The 14,623-nt window shown below is 57.6% G+C and overlaps 2 protein-coding genes across 5 annotated transcripts in view; one reads left to right on the top strand and one right to left on the bottom strand.

The window, feature by feature from the left end:
* Positions 1–256: 256 nt before the first annotated feature.
* LOC147215529 (chromobox protein homolog 2-like) lies at positions 257–3,354 on the top strand. The gene is made up of 5 exons (XM_086139466.1): positions 257–351; positions 427–470; positions 950–1,015; positions 1,136–1,205; positions 1,286–3,354. The coding sequence occupies exons 1-5, from the start codon at positions 286–288 to the stop codon at positions 2,534–2,536; spliced, it is 1,497 nt and encodes a 498-aa protein (XP_085995592.1). The 5' UTR covers positions 257–285; the 3' UTR covers positions 2,537–3,354.
* A 469-nt stretch (positions 3,355–3,823) lies between these two features.
* The window catches only part of ankfn1a (ankyrin repeat and fibronectin type III domain containing 1a), a 27,987-nt gene continuing 17,187 nt past the window's right edge, over positions 3,824–14,623 (bottom strand). For 3 of the 4 annotated variants that reach the window (XM_086139641.1, XM_086139644.1, XM_086139643.1), the window contains 16 exons: positions 13,104–13,298; positions 12,908–13,021; positions 12,712–12,809; positions 12,471–12,561; positions 11,497–11,604; positions 10,141–10,240; positions 9,916–10,048; positions 9,670–9,786; positions 9,084–9,299; positions 8,844–9,010; positions 8,501–8,669; positions 8,234–8,402; positions 7,975–8,141; positions 7,123–7,345; positions 6,846–7,047; positions 3,824–5,415 (listed from right to left, as the gene is read on the bottom strand). In XM_086139641.1, coding sequence (XP_085995767.1) covers positions 4,716–5,415; positions 6,846–7,047; positions 7,123–7,345; positions 7,975–8,141; positions 8,234–8,402; positions 8,501–8,669; positions 8,844–9,010; positions 9,084–9,299; positions 9,670–9,786; positions 9,916–10,048; positions 10,141–10,240; positions 11,497–11,604; positions 12,471–12,561; positions 12,712–12,809; positions 12,908–13,021; positions 13,104–13,298 — 2,969 coding nt within the window. In that variant the 3' untranslated portion in view covers positions 3,824–4,715. The remainder of the gene's footprint in view (positions 5,416–6,845; positions 7,048–7,122; positions 7,346–7,974; positions 8,142–8,233; positions 8,403–8,500; positions 8,670–8,843; positions 9,011–9,083; positions 9,300–9,669; positions 9,787–9,915; positions 10,049–10,140; positions 10,241–11,496; positions 11,605–12,470; positions 12,562–12,711; positions 12,810–12,907; positions 13,022–13,103; positions 13,299–14,623) is intronic. The other variant, XM_086139642.1, reaches the window with a different exon arrangement.

Genomic DNA, 14,623 nt, shown 5'->3' with positions numbered 1-14,623 from the left:
TCTAACGACTAGTGATGACTTAATTCATGAATTATCATGCTACTATTTGTGGCAGTAGCGGAAGGAAATGCGTCGAATAATAATAATAATAATAATAATAATAATAATAATAATAATGATAATAATAATAATAATAATAATAAGTAGTAGTAGTAGTAGTAGTAGTGTTAGTGTAGTAAAGTCCTCCTTCCGCAGAACTATTGTCGCTGGCTCCGTGGGAGGAGAAACTACGGCGGCCGCTGAGGGTCAAAAGCGCCTCCGTGCCGTCGGTGCGGGAGGGTAGTAATGGAGGGGGTCACGGTCGGCCAGGTATTCGACGCCGAGTGTATCTTGAGCAAACGGCCGCGGAAGGTAAGAGGCGGCTCGGCGGGGGCGCCGGCGGGGTCCCGCTCGGTGTCCCGGCTCTGACGCTGTGTGTCCCCGCAGGGAAAGTTCGAGTACCTGGTCAAATGGAGGGGCTGGTCGTCCAAGTGAGTAGCTAGCTGCTAGCCGCGGCTGCTAAACGCGGCTAGCAGCGAACAATACCCGGCGGAAGCGCGGCGCTTCCCCCCCGCCGGGGGCCGCGCAGAACCCCCCCGGGGAACCGGACCCGGTCGGAGGCCGGTCGTAACGGGCCCGGGGGGCGGTCCCGCACGGTTCCCGTCTTTTTCTCCGGTGAATCCGGCGGCTGATGATGCTAGCTGCCGCCTCCGGATCACCTGCCGCGCCGCACCGCGGTCCCGGTACCGTCGGATCACCGGGTTTACGGGGTTCCTGCTCCGACCCGAGGGAGCGAGTAGACGGACATCTACCAGAGATGTCCTCCGGGAATCCGGAAAAGGCTTTAACACTCCCAGCACAACAAAACACTTCACATTTTGACATCGGTTCCGTCGTCAGGGGGTCAAAGGTCAGGGGTCACCGGGGGCCCTGCCTGACCCGACTGCTGTCTCTGGTTCGATGTTTGCAGGCACAACAGCTGGGAACCCGAGGAGAACATTCTGGATCCCAGGCTGCTGGTGGCCTTTAACAAGAGGTGTGTCTCTCTCACACACACACACACACACACACACACACACACACCAGTCCTCAGACGTGATGTAACATTTTGGCCCTTTTGCTGTCCCTGTTTGAATGTGTGACGTTGGTGCTGCAGGGAGCAGGAGAGGGAGCTTCTGTTCCAGAAGAAGGGGAAGAGGCCAAGGGGGAGACCTCGCAAGAACCAGGTACCTTCATCGCTGTCCCACCTGGACACCTCATTCAGTCCCGTGTCTCCGTCCGCTGATTGATTATGGATGGGTTCCAGCTCCCGGCTCCGGCGGCTCCGAAGGACAGCCGCTCCTCCTCCTCGTCCTCCACCGGTTTGTCTTCGTCCCCGTCTTCGTCCTTCTCGGACGAGGAGGAGGTCGCTAAGAAGATCCGGTCGGGCCCCCGCGGCCCCCCCGGCCCCCAGAAGAGGCCTCAGATCTTCCTGGCCAAAGCCGACCCCCCCCGCAGGAAGAAGCGCGGGAGGAAGCCCCTCCCCCCGGACCTGCGGGCGCTGCGTCACGCCAAGAGCCGGCCGGCGTCCCCGTCCCCGCCCCCCCGCCACCAGGGGCCCACGCGGGAGGAGAGCCGGCTGGGGGTGAAGAAGCCGCTGCAGCCGGCCAGCTTCACGTACATGTCGCGGGACGAGGCCCCGCCCCCCTCGCAGCCGGCGCCCAGCTCCTTCTCCCAGAGCGCCGCCAAGGCGGGGGGGCTGGGCTGCGTGTGGACCGGCCGCTCGTCGCCCGCCGCCGCCCACGGCCGAGCCGGAGCGGCGGCCCACGGCCGGCCCGGCTCCGCTTCCCACGGCAGGGCCGGCGGCTCGCTGTCGGAGCTGAAGCGCTGCGAGGCGGCGGGCGCCAGAGAGGCCTTCAGGTCGGCGCCGCTGAAGGCGGACGGCGGTCTGGGGGCGCAGGGCGGCTTTGCGGGGGCGCAGGCGGCGGGGCAGCGACCCCTGACGGGCCACAGGAGGCCGGAGGGTCCGGCGCCGCCGCACCGGCAGCAGGCGGCGTCCAAGCAACTGCAGACGCCGCGCGAGCGAGCCAATCAGGCGCTGAGCCTGCGGGCGCTCAACCTGCAGAGCGTCAGGCCCGCGACCACCAGCGGGGGCGGCTTCGCCTCGCGGACCAGTCTGCGCAGCGGCGCCCTGGCGGCCAAGGGCGGCGGCGTGCAGCGTTCCGGGCCGGCGGCGGGCGGCGAGGCGGGCAGGAAGGACCTGACGGGGAGCGTGGCGGGCCGGGGCTGCGGGAGGCCCGACGACAGGAAGCAGACGCGCAGCCTCAACGAGCTCAGCACCGGAGACTCCGACGACTCCAGCAGCAGCGAGTCGGAGCGGGACGCCGCCTTGTATCCCGGCAACAGCAGGCCCGGCCTCGGCCGCGCCCGCGCCGCCTCGGACACGGAGACGGACTGGCGGCCCACGCGCAGCCTGCTGGAGCACGTCTTCGTCACCGACGTCACCGCCAACTTCGTCACGGTGACGGTGAAGGAGTCGCCCACCAGCGTGGGGTTCTTCAACCCCCGCGACCCCTGAGGGGGCGGAGCCACCAGGACCTCCTCTGACATCACGGCGAGCCAAGGGTCCGCAGCCCCAGACTCCATACACTGGTTCTACCGCTTTCTTAGCAAACTGTTTTTTTTTCATCTCCTGGAACGTTCTGGAAGCAGCTGCTCTGAAGGCCCGGAAGGCGCCGGGATTCCCGGCGGGAACGCGGCTCCATCTTCTCCTGAGCTCCGAAGCGTCCGCCGGGGCTTTATTTATTGATGCTCTGTGGGTCGGAGCCGAGACGAGGGTCCGGTTCCGATCCGCTTCCAGAGGAACCCACAAACAGCCCCTCTGGGGTTCGGCGGGGGTCAGACCAGAGCCTCGAGGGGCCGGAGGCTCAAAAAGACTCAGAAGGACACTTGGATTCAAACAAACCCCATGAACATGCAGACTGAGTGAGGGGGGGCAGGCGAGCCCTCTGACACCCCTGGTGGTCCAGGAGGACACGGGTCTGTTCTCCGACCCACCCGAGGGCGCCGCCGTCGCCGCCGCCGTGCGATCGGCTATCGTTTCTCCAGGTCGTGGTGGCGGCCGTGGTGACGTGAAGGTTTTGGAAGCACCTGGAACGTTCTGGTGAAGCCGGTCTGTGTTTGCAGTGGAGAACCGGACCAGGCGGGGCTGACTGAGCGGACGCCCTCCTCCTCCTCCTCCTCCTCCTCCTCGTATTTATGACTTTCTACGTCTATTTATATTGTAAATGAAAGCTTTTCTCTGTTGGTAAACAAGGGTGGCGGTTCAGCCGCTGTTTCACCCACTTTGTTTACTACAGTTGTTTCAGTGAAGAGAAATAAAACTGTTTAACTGTGTGTGTGTGAGTGTGTGTGTGTGTCCTGGAGGCACCGTTGTCTGGATGTTGATCTTCGTTCCTCGGGTCTCCTCCACCGGCCTGTGACGTCAGGACGTCGATGACGTTGCTCCCTGTAGGCTGCAGTGGGTCGGGACACTCCAAACTACAAATATGGCCGTCTGTAGTTCTGACGAGTTCCCTTGATTCACAACTGGGAAGTGGTTTGGAGAACATCGAGGGGACGATCCCGGAGCTTCTGCAGGCAGACGTGCACCTGGTCTCAGATGAACCCGAACCCTGTCCTCCGGACTCTTGTCATGCGGGTCATGTGACCTGGACCTTCCAGCCAATGGGGGTTCACCGTGAGGGCGAACCCCCATTGGCTGAAGGTGGGCTGCGTTCAAGGGAGCCGTCCGTGGCGTCCATCCGAAGAAGTTCAGGTTGGTGCGTGAGAACCCAGCGGGTTCCTGTAAGAGACAAAGCCCGAGTGTTTGTGGAGAACTCTTTATTGACTCAAGTTCTTGAGGTGGAACCCGAAGTGAGGGAGACGTTGGAGGTTCCTGTTCCATAAATACGACGGCGGTTCTTCGACAAAAAATACATAACATAGAACCTCGGAGAGGAGCCACCTTCCACGAGCTGACATAAAGAACATCGACAAAAGGTCACGGAGACTCGGACGTGCAGAACGTAGACGGTTCCCGGTGCCAGAGCGGACGGCGAAGGCCGACCGACGGGCGTCCGGGACCGGAGTAGAAAAATACTGGGGTTCCTTAAGGTTCTCCGCCGGCCGGGGTTCTATCTAGAGCGGGCGGACGTCCACAGGAGAAGAGAGGAACCGTACGTTCACTTCAGTAGCAGAAGCCTCCTGGACGGGTCCTCCGGTGATCATCTAACAGTCGAAGCCATGAGGCCTGAGGCTCGGCGGAGTTGAACCAGCAACTTCGGTGTGTAAAATCTGGGCGGGTCTGATGTTCTGGAGCGACAACCCCGACCGAAGTCCAGCCGTGAGGAGGTTTGATCGTCGTTATCATTTATACTTTAAGATTCCTTCCGTGCCTGGATGAAGCGCGAGCGGGAGGCTGCCGTCCAGCTGTCGAGCTCCACCCTCGGCCGTGGCGGAGGAGCCGGGGACCCGACCGGGACGTCGCCTTTGGAGGACGTCGGCTGGACCTCCGGCGTCACGCCGCCCGTCACTTTGGAGCCACGCCCGGTTCCTTCCGTTCTAGTCTTTGGACGGCCGGAGGGAGGAGGAGGTACGGACGGGATGGCGTGGAGGTCCTGACGGGCCTGGTGAGGCGGCGTCCGTCTAGGGGGAGGAGGTGGGGGTGCAGTGGTGACCTCCTCTGGGCGGGGGTTTGGGGGTTTGGGGGTCCGAGTCTACAGCGTGCTGCTCAGGATCTCTGACACCTGGGCGTTGGTCTGGTCGTCAGAGTCCACGTCCTGGGCGGCGGCTTCTTCCGGCTCCTCCGTTCCCGCCTGGCAGACGGACGCCTTGTGGGGTTCCACAAAGATCCTCCGGACGTGGGGCCGCGGCTCCCGGTGGCGGCCCTTCCTGCTCTCCAGGACGCAGCTGGCGTGGCTGACGAAGGTGGGGGCCGGGGCGTCAGGGGCCGGGGCGTCAGGGGCCGGGGCGTCAGGGGCCGGGGCCGGGGGGGACGGGGCCGGGGGGGACGGGTCCCGGGTCGGCGGCCGGTCCAGGTCGCTCTGCGGGGTGTAGACCCCCTGAGACATGTCCCCGCCGTGGCCCCGGAGCCAGCGCTGGGGGCCGGTGAAGTACTGGCCCCTGTGGCTCCTGGACAGCAGCTTGCGCTTGGCGGGGGGGTTGGGGGGCGCCCGGGGGGGCGGGGGGCCCTCGGCGGCCAGGGACAGGCCCTCCAGGGTCCGGGTGGACAGCCGGAGGTCCCTGGAGAGGCGGGGGGACGCGGGGATGGACGGCGAGGCGAGGAGCGTCCGCACGGGGCGGCGGGGGAAGTCCGCCGACAGGGACGGGGAGCGGGGGAGCCCCGGGGAGGACGGGGGGGGCTCCTGCCGGACCCCCGGGGACGGAGACGCCTCTCTGAGGGGACACACACTGTACCTGCGGGACACAAACACACCCGTAACACATCCCACCTGCGCTCTTATTTTCCATAAGGCCCCGTCAGTCCAGGTCTGGCCTCCTGGACGACCTCCTGGACGACCTCCTGGACGACCTCCAAGCCTGATGTTTAAACCAGGGGTGTCAAACTCAAATCTCATGTCGGCCACGTACGGCCTCGTAGAGGGCAAGAGGGCCGGACCATTAAAATAATAGCATACTCAGCAATAAATAACCAACATATCATGTCTCTCCTCTGTTTTGGTGTAAAGAGGTACAAGGACATGAGGAAAATCTTGGAATTCAATGAACGATCCTTTTATAAATCATCTCATGAAACACCTCATATTTCCTTAGACAAACGTGTTATTTACTTTTATCATTCAAATGTTTGCATTGCAACGGATCCCACTGATGGTACAAAGGCACAAAACTTTAACATTGGTAATTGGTATTGAAAAATATAGTAATGCACTTACTTATAAATAACTTATAAAGGGGATTTTTAAACCATTTCCACATGTGCATGTAAAATCTAAATGGAATCCCTGCCGACACCTTACAAACTAAAAAGAGTGCTATTAAATGTGTAAGGAAGAAAGTATTCACCTGTCCTGTAAATGTGTAAACATGCAAACACATACAACACATACTGAAAATGTATGGAGTTGCATGAACAGTAGAATTCCATCATACGTGTTAGTAGTGAAGTTGGTGACTAACTTTAAATTACACATTTTCACTAGCAATTAGCGAGCTGGCTTTTACCGCTGCTTCACTGATTTCTCTGCTATGGGTGAAAGTGGACGCTGTTTCCTCAGACCTGCCAGCGATTGGTTGATCTTATCTCTTCTCAGTTTCTTTTCTCACTCTGATGAGTCTCGTAGTGGCGCCGAATATTATATTCATTAAATACCGAAACTTGTTGCAAACACCCCGAGCACAAAGGTTTCCCTGCGTCTCTGTAAATAAATAGCACGTAGTCCATTTTTCTTTGAAAATTCTACACTCTTTATCTACTTTTCTCTGTTTTGATAACAACTTTTTGTCTAATGAGGGCGTAGCGTGGAGGTGGAGAACAGGGTGGAAACAACATCATAACAAGCAGCAGGTGGTGCATTGATACTGTCTGCTGATTGGTCCGTTTCAGTGATGCGGATTGTCTTCTACTCTGACCACAACAGTGCGCCCCCTAGTGGACAATTCTTGAATTACACTGAATTATAAAAGATTAATTCTTGTCTTTTATGTATTTTTTCCCTCAAATGATCCTGCGGGTCCGACCGAACCTCCGTGCGGGCCGTATGTTTGACACCCCTGGTTTAAACACACTTTGCCGCTGCATGTTACCATGGCAACCGGTCAGGCGGTAACCGGTTCTTAGCAGCCCCGACCGCGAGCCTCACTGCGCCGGCGTGCGGCGGGATCACCTGAGCTCGTGGGTCTGCAGCACGTCGGGGGCGCTGCCCCCCAGGCACAGCGCCTGCCGGGACAGATCCCGCTCCCGCTCCGGCGCCGGCGAGTACAGCGGGTCCGTGTCCCGCGGGCTGAGGGCGTCGCTGGAGTCGTAGTCGCTGTCGGTGGGCAGGAACACCTCCGAGGACCCGTCCTCGTCCGAGCCCGGCAGGGAGTCTGAGACACGTGGACGCCGTCCAGGTCAGCGGGGGTTAGGATTAGGGTCAGGGTCAGGAGGGGAGGAGGACTCACCGCCGACGGCCTTCCTGCGGCACAGCTCCGGCGAGGGTGACGGCGTGGGCGGGAAGTCCATGGTGGAGGAGGTGGAGTCGGTCTTCTGCTGGCCGGAGGACGCGTCCGGGGCGCCGGCGTCCACCAGGCAGGTGATGCGGACGCCGCCGCGGGGCTGCTTGTAGCGGGCGTACTGGAGGGCGTCCGTGATCCAGCGGAGGTCGCGGCGGACCTCGTCCAGCTGCTGCACCCGCACACACACACAGCTTCAGTCCCAGCTCTTCACAGGGACTCGAACCAACAACCTTCTCAAGGTCCTCATTTTCTCCTCCACACTTGTTAAATATTTCTAACCACCAGGGGGCGCCAGCGAGCAGCAGCCACATGCAGTTGCAATTTCTTCCACTAGTGACTTGTGTTGTCTTATGCACGCGCACACACACACACACACACACACACACACACACACACACACACACACACACACACACACAAAGTGTACTGTTGTCTATATGAGGATGATCCTTAAAATAAGCCTGCACATTGTTCTGTCTGAAGTTGTGGTTGATTGTGTGCATGTGTGTGTGTGTGTGTGTGTGTCTATGTGTGTGTGTGTGTCTATGTGTGTTGCGTGGTGTTTGCATTTTCCAGACGTTGCAGTCACAGACACTGGGTCCGCCAGGCCTCCGGGTTTGTGGTTGGTGTCTATTAGCTGTGGTGGGGAGAGAACATTCCACGAGGCTTTTCCTTCATACTTTGGAGACACACACACACACACACACACACACACACACACACACACACACACCCCTCCGCCACCCTCTCTCAGCCCCGGCCCTGGCTGGACAGATGCCTGTCCAGGTGGAGCCTCACCTGGATGTAGTCGAGGATCAGCTGGTGCCTCTGGCGCGCGGTGGCCACCTCGCCGTCGGTGATGGCCTCCCGCAGGGCCTGCTGGGTGATCAGGGCGTCCAGGTCCAGGACCGAGGACAGCCGGCAGTACAGGCTGATGAACTTCTCTTTGTAGGTGCAGAAGTGAACTGTGGGACCGCAGGAGGAGGAGCCGACTGACACTCGCTGACTCGGCCTCGGCATCGAACACGGGACGGGAACGGGAGGAGAAGTGTTTTACCGAGCTCGAACATCTGCAGGGAGAGGTGCAGGAAGCCCGACAGCGGCGTGAAGGGGTTGGACTGTCCAGGAGCCGAGCAGACGTCGTCAGCAGGCGGGAGAAGCAGCAGGAAGGAAACACCGTGACCCAGTTCCACCACCTCCTGACTGTAGAGACGGAAGTGACGGGCCTGGACACACACACACACACACACACACACACACACACACACACACAGAGTGATGTAGGTGTTGGGTCCTGGTCCTGGGGGGGCGTGCAGGGACCCACCTGGTGCAGAGGTAGGTTGATGTGTTTCAGCAGAGCTTTGATGGCCTTCTGCAGCTCGTAGTACAGTAAGGGGGCGTGGCTTTCTGGCCTAGGCTCCGCCTCCTCGCCCTCCTCCCCCGAACCCTTCTCACCTGCCGCTGCCAGAGACTGGATCCAATCCCACTCCTCACTGGAGAGGAACACACACACACACACACACACACACACACACACACACACACGTTCAGCTTCCATTTAGTTAAAAATGTAGAGATCAAATGATGAAACCCGACATCTCGACTCCGACAGTTTGTGTGTGTGTGTGTGTGTGTGTGTGTGTGTGTGTGTGTGTGTGTGTGTGTACCGGGACACGTTGGCGTTCTCTCTGATGCGGGTCTGACACAGCATGTTGGGGGTCTTCTGGGACACCAGGACCCGGATCTGGTCCACAGAACTGCTGAGCTTCAGGAAGCCCAGGTAGAGGCCAGGGGGGAGGCGGTGGGTGCTGCGGCGCTGATAGGCCAGGATGTCCTGGGGTCAGAGGTCAGGGGTCAGAGGCTGCTGAGCGTGTGTGTGTGTGTGTGTGTGTGTGTGTGTGTCAGACCTGCATGGTGATGATGAGGACGTCCAGAGCGTAGGGCTCCTCGGGCGTGGACAGGGACTTCCTCTGGCTCTGCAGCTTGCTGACCTGCAGCCACTTGCCACTGAACAGCGAGTGCTGACTCTCCGTGTCCCGGATGGTCACCAGCAGCACGTTGCCATGGCGATCCTTGATGGGCTCGTAGTGGACCCTCCCCAGATTGTGGGTCCCAAGAAGGTTCTGGAGCAGCAGAAGTCAAGATCTGATCAGTTATCGGTAACTAACAGAAATACAGGAGGGCGTCAGAGTGTCTGTGTGTGTGTGTGTGTGTGTGTGTGTGTGTGTGTGTGTGTGTGTGTGTGTGTGTGTGTGAGTGTAAGGTTTGGGGGGTGGCAGCTACGACGAGACAATTTCAAAAGATGAACAAAAAATAAATGTGTAAAACCTCCCTTTGGGTCAAACGACAGCAAACCTTTGAAAACCGAGAAGCTCCTTCAGCTTAAAGAGCGGAGAAGCTGCAGAAGCTGGAGATCAGGAGGTGAGGAGGACAAGCCAGAGAGCAGGAAGAACCTGCAGCCCAACACCACACACACCATGAAGAACACCTGACCTGCATCTGCCCGGCCGCCGTCAGCATCTTGTGTCGGACCTGAAGGGTGGAGGACGACGACATGGAGACGGACATGTTCTGTCTGAGCCACCGCACGTCCTCCCACATACAGGACAGCTGCACACACACACACACACACACACACACACACAACATGAGGACTCCTGTGTTCACCGTGTTCCACACTTATTTTGTTGATTTCCAGCCAGGAGACTCCGTGTTGCCATGGCAACGCCCCCTCCCCACCTTGGTGAACCACAGGAAGTCCTGCATCAGGCCGCTGCCGTAGCAGTCGTCCACCTCCACGATGGGGATCTGCTCCTCGGCCGTCACCAGCACGCTGTCCCTGTGGTAGAAGACGGAGGCCAGGTACACACCCCTGCACACACACACACACACACACACACACACACACACACAGTGAGCTGGTCCTGAGCGGCTGCAGGTGAAGGGTGCAGGCTGGATACACACCTTTTGAGTGTTTTGACAAACTTGTTGGAGGAGTTGAAGAGGTGCTTGAGGCTCCGCGACACCGACTGCTTCCTGCTGGGGTTCTGCAGCTTGGAGGCGTCTGAGCAGAAGAGAAGACGAGGCGTTCTCATCTCTACCCCGGAGAACCATCTCCCGGCTCGGCGTCACGCGTTGGTCGTCGTCGCGATTGGTCGATACGCGTGGCGTCGTCTCCGTGTCTGCGCTGTGTTTCTAAATCCCAACACTCAGTAGAGACGGCTGATCTTTGTCTTTTTGTTTTACACACTTTAATTTATATTTTTTGGGTGTTTTTTGTGTTGTTTCAGTCTGAATTGGTTAAAAGTTGATGGGCAAATAGTTAAAAGTTCTTGTATTTTAGAGTTTATTTATAGCACTGAAGAGTTCATATCTTTAATTTATTGTTCATTTTTAATTATTTTATTTTGTTTTGCATTTTTTTCAGGGATTCTGAGTTGTTGTTCGACTTTAAGTTTGTTGAGCGTATAATTATATTATATATTATATATATTTATTTCACATATATTTTATATATATATAATATAAAATATATAATATAATATATATATATATATAATATTTATTTTATTTATATATTTATTTAGATATAATTATATATATTTTGTACTTAAGACCTTAAAACACTTGATAGCCTTAACCTTGACAATTTATATTTTATATTTTATGGTATTTCTTATTCTCCCTCCTTCCTACTATCATCTATTATTGTTATGTTTTTGCTTGAAACTCTGGCACAACAATTTCCTTTGGGATAAATAAAGTTGTTCTCATTTCATCTCTCATCATAAAAAGCTAAAATTGTTTTGTATTTTCTTATTTATTTTTTGTAGATCTGTAAATATTTTAATTTATATTTCGTATGTTTTTCAGGGATCCTGTGTTTCACTTTAAATTTGTTACGTATAAAAAAGCTAAAAGTTTATTCTTGTATTTCACAGTTTATTTGTTGTTGCACTGAAAAGTAAATATTTTTAGTTTACATTTTGTTGTTTGTTTTTCAGGGATTCTGTGTTGCTTGACTTCAAAGTTGCTTAGTATAAAAAAGTTAAAAGTTTAAATTAGTCAAAAGTTCACCGTAGAGTGAAAAAATAAAGTCTATTATAATATAGCAATATAATAATTTTTTTTTTAAATTAATTATTCCTTCATTTTGTGCATCATGTTACATTATTATTGGTAAATTGAAGCAACGAAAAAATCCGAAGAGCCGTTTTGGAGCCGAAAGAGCCGCCTCTCTAAAAGGAGCCTGGATTCCCGTCGCTGCCTGGCTGCTGAGAGCCGAGGCCCCGTCTGGAGTTTCGGGGTGCACCCACTCACCCCCGCAGCAGTAGTGGGAGTGGGTGGCTCGGACCTGCTGCAGCAGACGCTCCATGGCCTCGATGTGGCCCCGCCTCCTGGGCTCACGCCCGTCGCTCTCCCGCCAATCTGAGCAGACAGAGGTCAAAGGTCAGACGGGCCAACACCCCGGTGCGCCCCCTCTCTCTCTTGGGGACCTCCACTCTGACATCAGGACCGGGAGCGTGGTTTCCATGGCGACGCAGGACGTCACCACTCCATCGCCGCAGAGGACGCTCACTTTGAAAACTTCCCGAGCGGTTGACAGGATGAAAGCTCTGTGTGTGTGTGTGTGTGTGTGTGTGTGTGTGAGATCATATTCAGACTTTACACACCGGTGATCACACACACGTCTTCACACTGTTAACTTTTCCAGACGTCACAGCACCAATTAGCAGCTTGTAATGTGATGCAGTTTCTGTGTGTGTGTGTGTGTGTGTGTGTGTCTGGGCCGTCTCCACTCTGCCTCTTTAAATCTCTTTACACAAACATTTATGCAGACACACACCCACACAAAGCCCTCTGACACACACACACACACACACACACACACACACTGTGACAGGCAGACACACCTCAAGGCTACAGCATTGGAGCGGCAGTGAGTCGTGACCAGAGTGGGTTTATTTACTGCTCACACAGAACGTGATGTTCCAGCACAAATCACCAAGTCAGACACACACACACACACACGCACACACTCCGAGAGGCAGGTTAGTCCATTGAAATGAACGCAGTTATTTGTTCCCGACCATGTCCTGATATTTCCCCGACGCCGGCTGCAGAGTGTGTGTGTGTGTGAGAAGCGGCCGTGTCGTCGTTCTTCACGGACGCCTTCCCGGCGTCACGGTTCCCCGGTGTGTGAGACGTGTGAGCGGCCGGCCGCTAGCGGAGGCTAACCCTCTGCGGAGACGTGCGGTGTGTGTGTGTGACCGAGGAAGCGGAGGAGGACCTACTGGACGGGGCCGCGGACGGAGGCAGGGAGGACGCCGGAGGCCCCCAGCCCTTCAGGTTGAAGGCCGACACCCTCACGTAGTAAAGGCGCCCCTGCAGGCGGGAGAGGAAACACAGGCTGTAACCATCAGAGGTGGCTTCAGGTCAGCGGAGCTGCAGAAGCGGGAAGGGGAGCATCGAGAGATACAACCCCACCCTCTGCACCCGGAGACGTTTGGCGTGGCTGAGGAGCACCAGGGTTACCGTGGTGAGGTTGCTGATGGCCACCTTCAGGCTCTGCAGGTTGTCCAACACAATCTCACCAGCCTGCAGGGAGAAGTCCTTCAGACAGCTCCATTCCACTGCACACACACACACACACACACACACACACACTGTTGGAAACAATTTGACACACAGGTGACCTCTGACCCCGGCGGCCCCTGCGCCGGTCTCGTACCTCTGTACCTGGTGACCACGGTGGAGTTGAGGCCCTGCGGCTCCTGGAAGGTGACGGTCAGCGAGGTGCTGCTGCTCACGCTCAGCCGGACCATGGTGGGGGCCTCCGGGGGGCCTGGGGGGGGCGGAGAGGCGTCAGGGGGCCCGAGGGCCTCGGACCCTTCGAGCGCGCGGCGTGGGCGCGGCCCGGTTCTCACGTGCGTGCTGGAGGCCGGCCCTCATGCGCTTGTAGAGCTTGCATCTCCACTCCCAGCCGCGCAGCTGCTTGTCCTTGTGGCAGGCCTCCAGCGACAGGCCGTCCCGCTGCGCCTGCGCCGCCAAGTCCGCCGCTCGCCGCTCCGCCTCCGACACCAGAGAGCTCAGGTGGGCGTCGCGGCTCTCCACGCTCACAACTGGAAGGTAGCACAGCAGCCGTACCTGTTATCTGCCGGCTGACACGCACACACACACACACGGACACACACACGCACACACTGAGGGAGGTCTTGAGTCGGGGTCCGAGCAGGAGCGCGTCTACGGAGTCCGACACCTTCTACACCCGGACCTCCTGCCGCCGCTGTCGTCCTCGCCTGCGATTGGTTGACGGTCGGGACGACGGATTGGCTCGGCGGAGGTCTTGGTCTGTGGTGTTCATGGTCACCGTGGCGACGGAGTGATGCAACACAGGGGAAGCGGCGTGACCCGGACACACAGCGGGACAAGAGGTCATTTGAGCGGACGAGCGCCGCGGCGCCGAGGACGGATGTCCGCAGCGAGCCAGGAGGCGCAGGAGCCGGACCGGGCGGCGCCGTCGGACCTGGAGGAGGACGGGAGCCGGAACCCCCGGCCCCTCGGTCCGCCGGGTCCGCCGGGTCACGGCGCCCCTGGCGGGCGCTCCACGGCCAGGCGGGACCAGACGGCGCGGCTGGAGGAAGACCTGGAGGACGCCAGGAAGGAAAACGCCAGCCTGAGGACTCGCCTGGAGCAGCAGAAGCGTTTCAACGACCAGCTGAACTTCGACGCCGCCAACGTGATCATGAGGCTCCAGGAGGACGTCGGACGACTCCGGCTGGACGAGGAGATCCTGAAGGAGGAGATCCGGCAGCTGCGGGCTCGACCGAAGCCCGGCAGAAGTTCAGACGTGGACCCGCGGGGCGAGGCCACGGACGGGCCGGAGGCTCCCGTCAGGGAACCCCGCCTCTCGGAGGAGGATCGGGACGCCGACGGCGACCGGCCGAACTGTGACGACGCCAAGATCAAGAAGAAGATGGACCGGTTTGTCAGGAGACAAGCGGTCCTGGAGAGGAAGGCGTCGGAGATGAGGAGGGACCTCGGCACGGCCGAGGAAGACCAGAGGCGGCTGCTGGAATTACTCCTAGAGAGCAGGGAGGAGGCGGCCGGCCTCCGGGAGGAGAACCGGCAGCTGAGAGGGAAGAAACACTCCAGCTTCTGGAGGAGGTGAGGGAGGAGCTTCAGAGGAAGGAGAGCTTCTGGAGGAACCTCAGCTCACAGAGACGAGCCTGGAGCTGCTGAGCTTCAGTGAAGATGATGGAGCGGGCCACCTCTGGAGGATCCAGGGGGACACATGTGTGTGTGTGTGTGTGTGTGTGTGTGTGAGTCAGATGAACTCCATCTGTGCAGAGATCCAACCCCATGTCCCACGGAGATCAACGTGAAGGTGATGAACCTGTGACAGAGCTCAGGTCGCTGCCCTGCTTTTCCATGACCAAATATCACA

This window comes from Fistularia commersonii, chromosome 32, assembly GCF_037954325.1.
Source record: "Fistularia commersonii isolate RoL2024-O1a breed Wild chromosome 32, RoL_Fcom_v1.0, whole genome shotgun sequence".
Lineage (NCBI taxonomy): Eukaryota > Metazoa > Chordata > Actinopteri > Syngnathiformes > Fistulariidae > Fistularia > Fistularia commersonii.
This window is presented reverse-complemented; position numbering and strand designations above follow the sequence as displayed.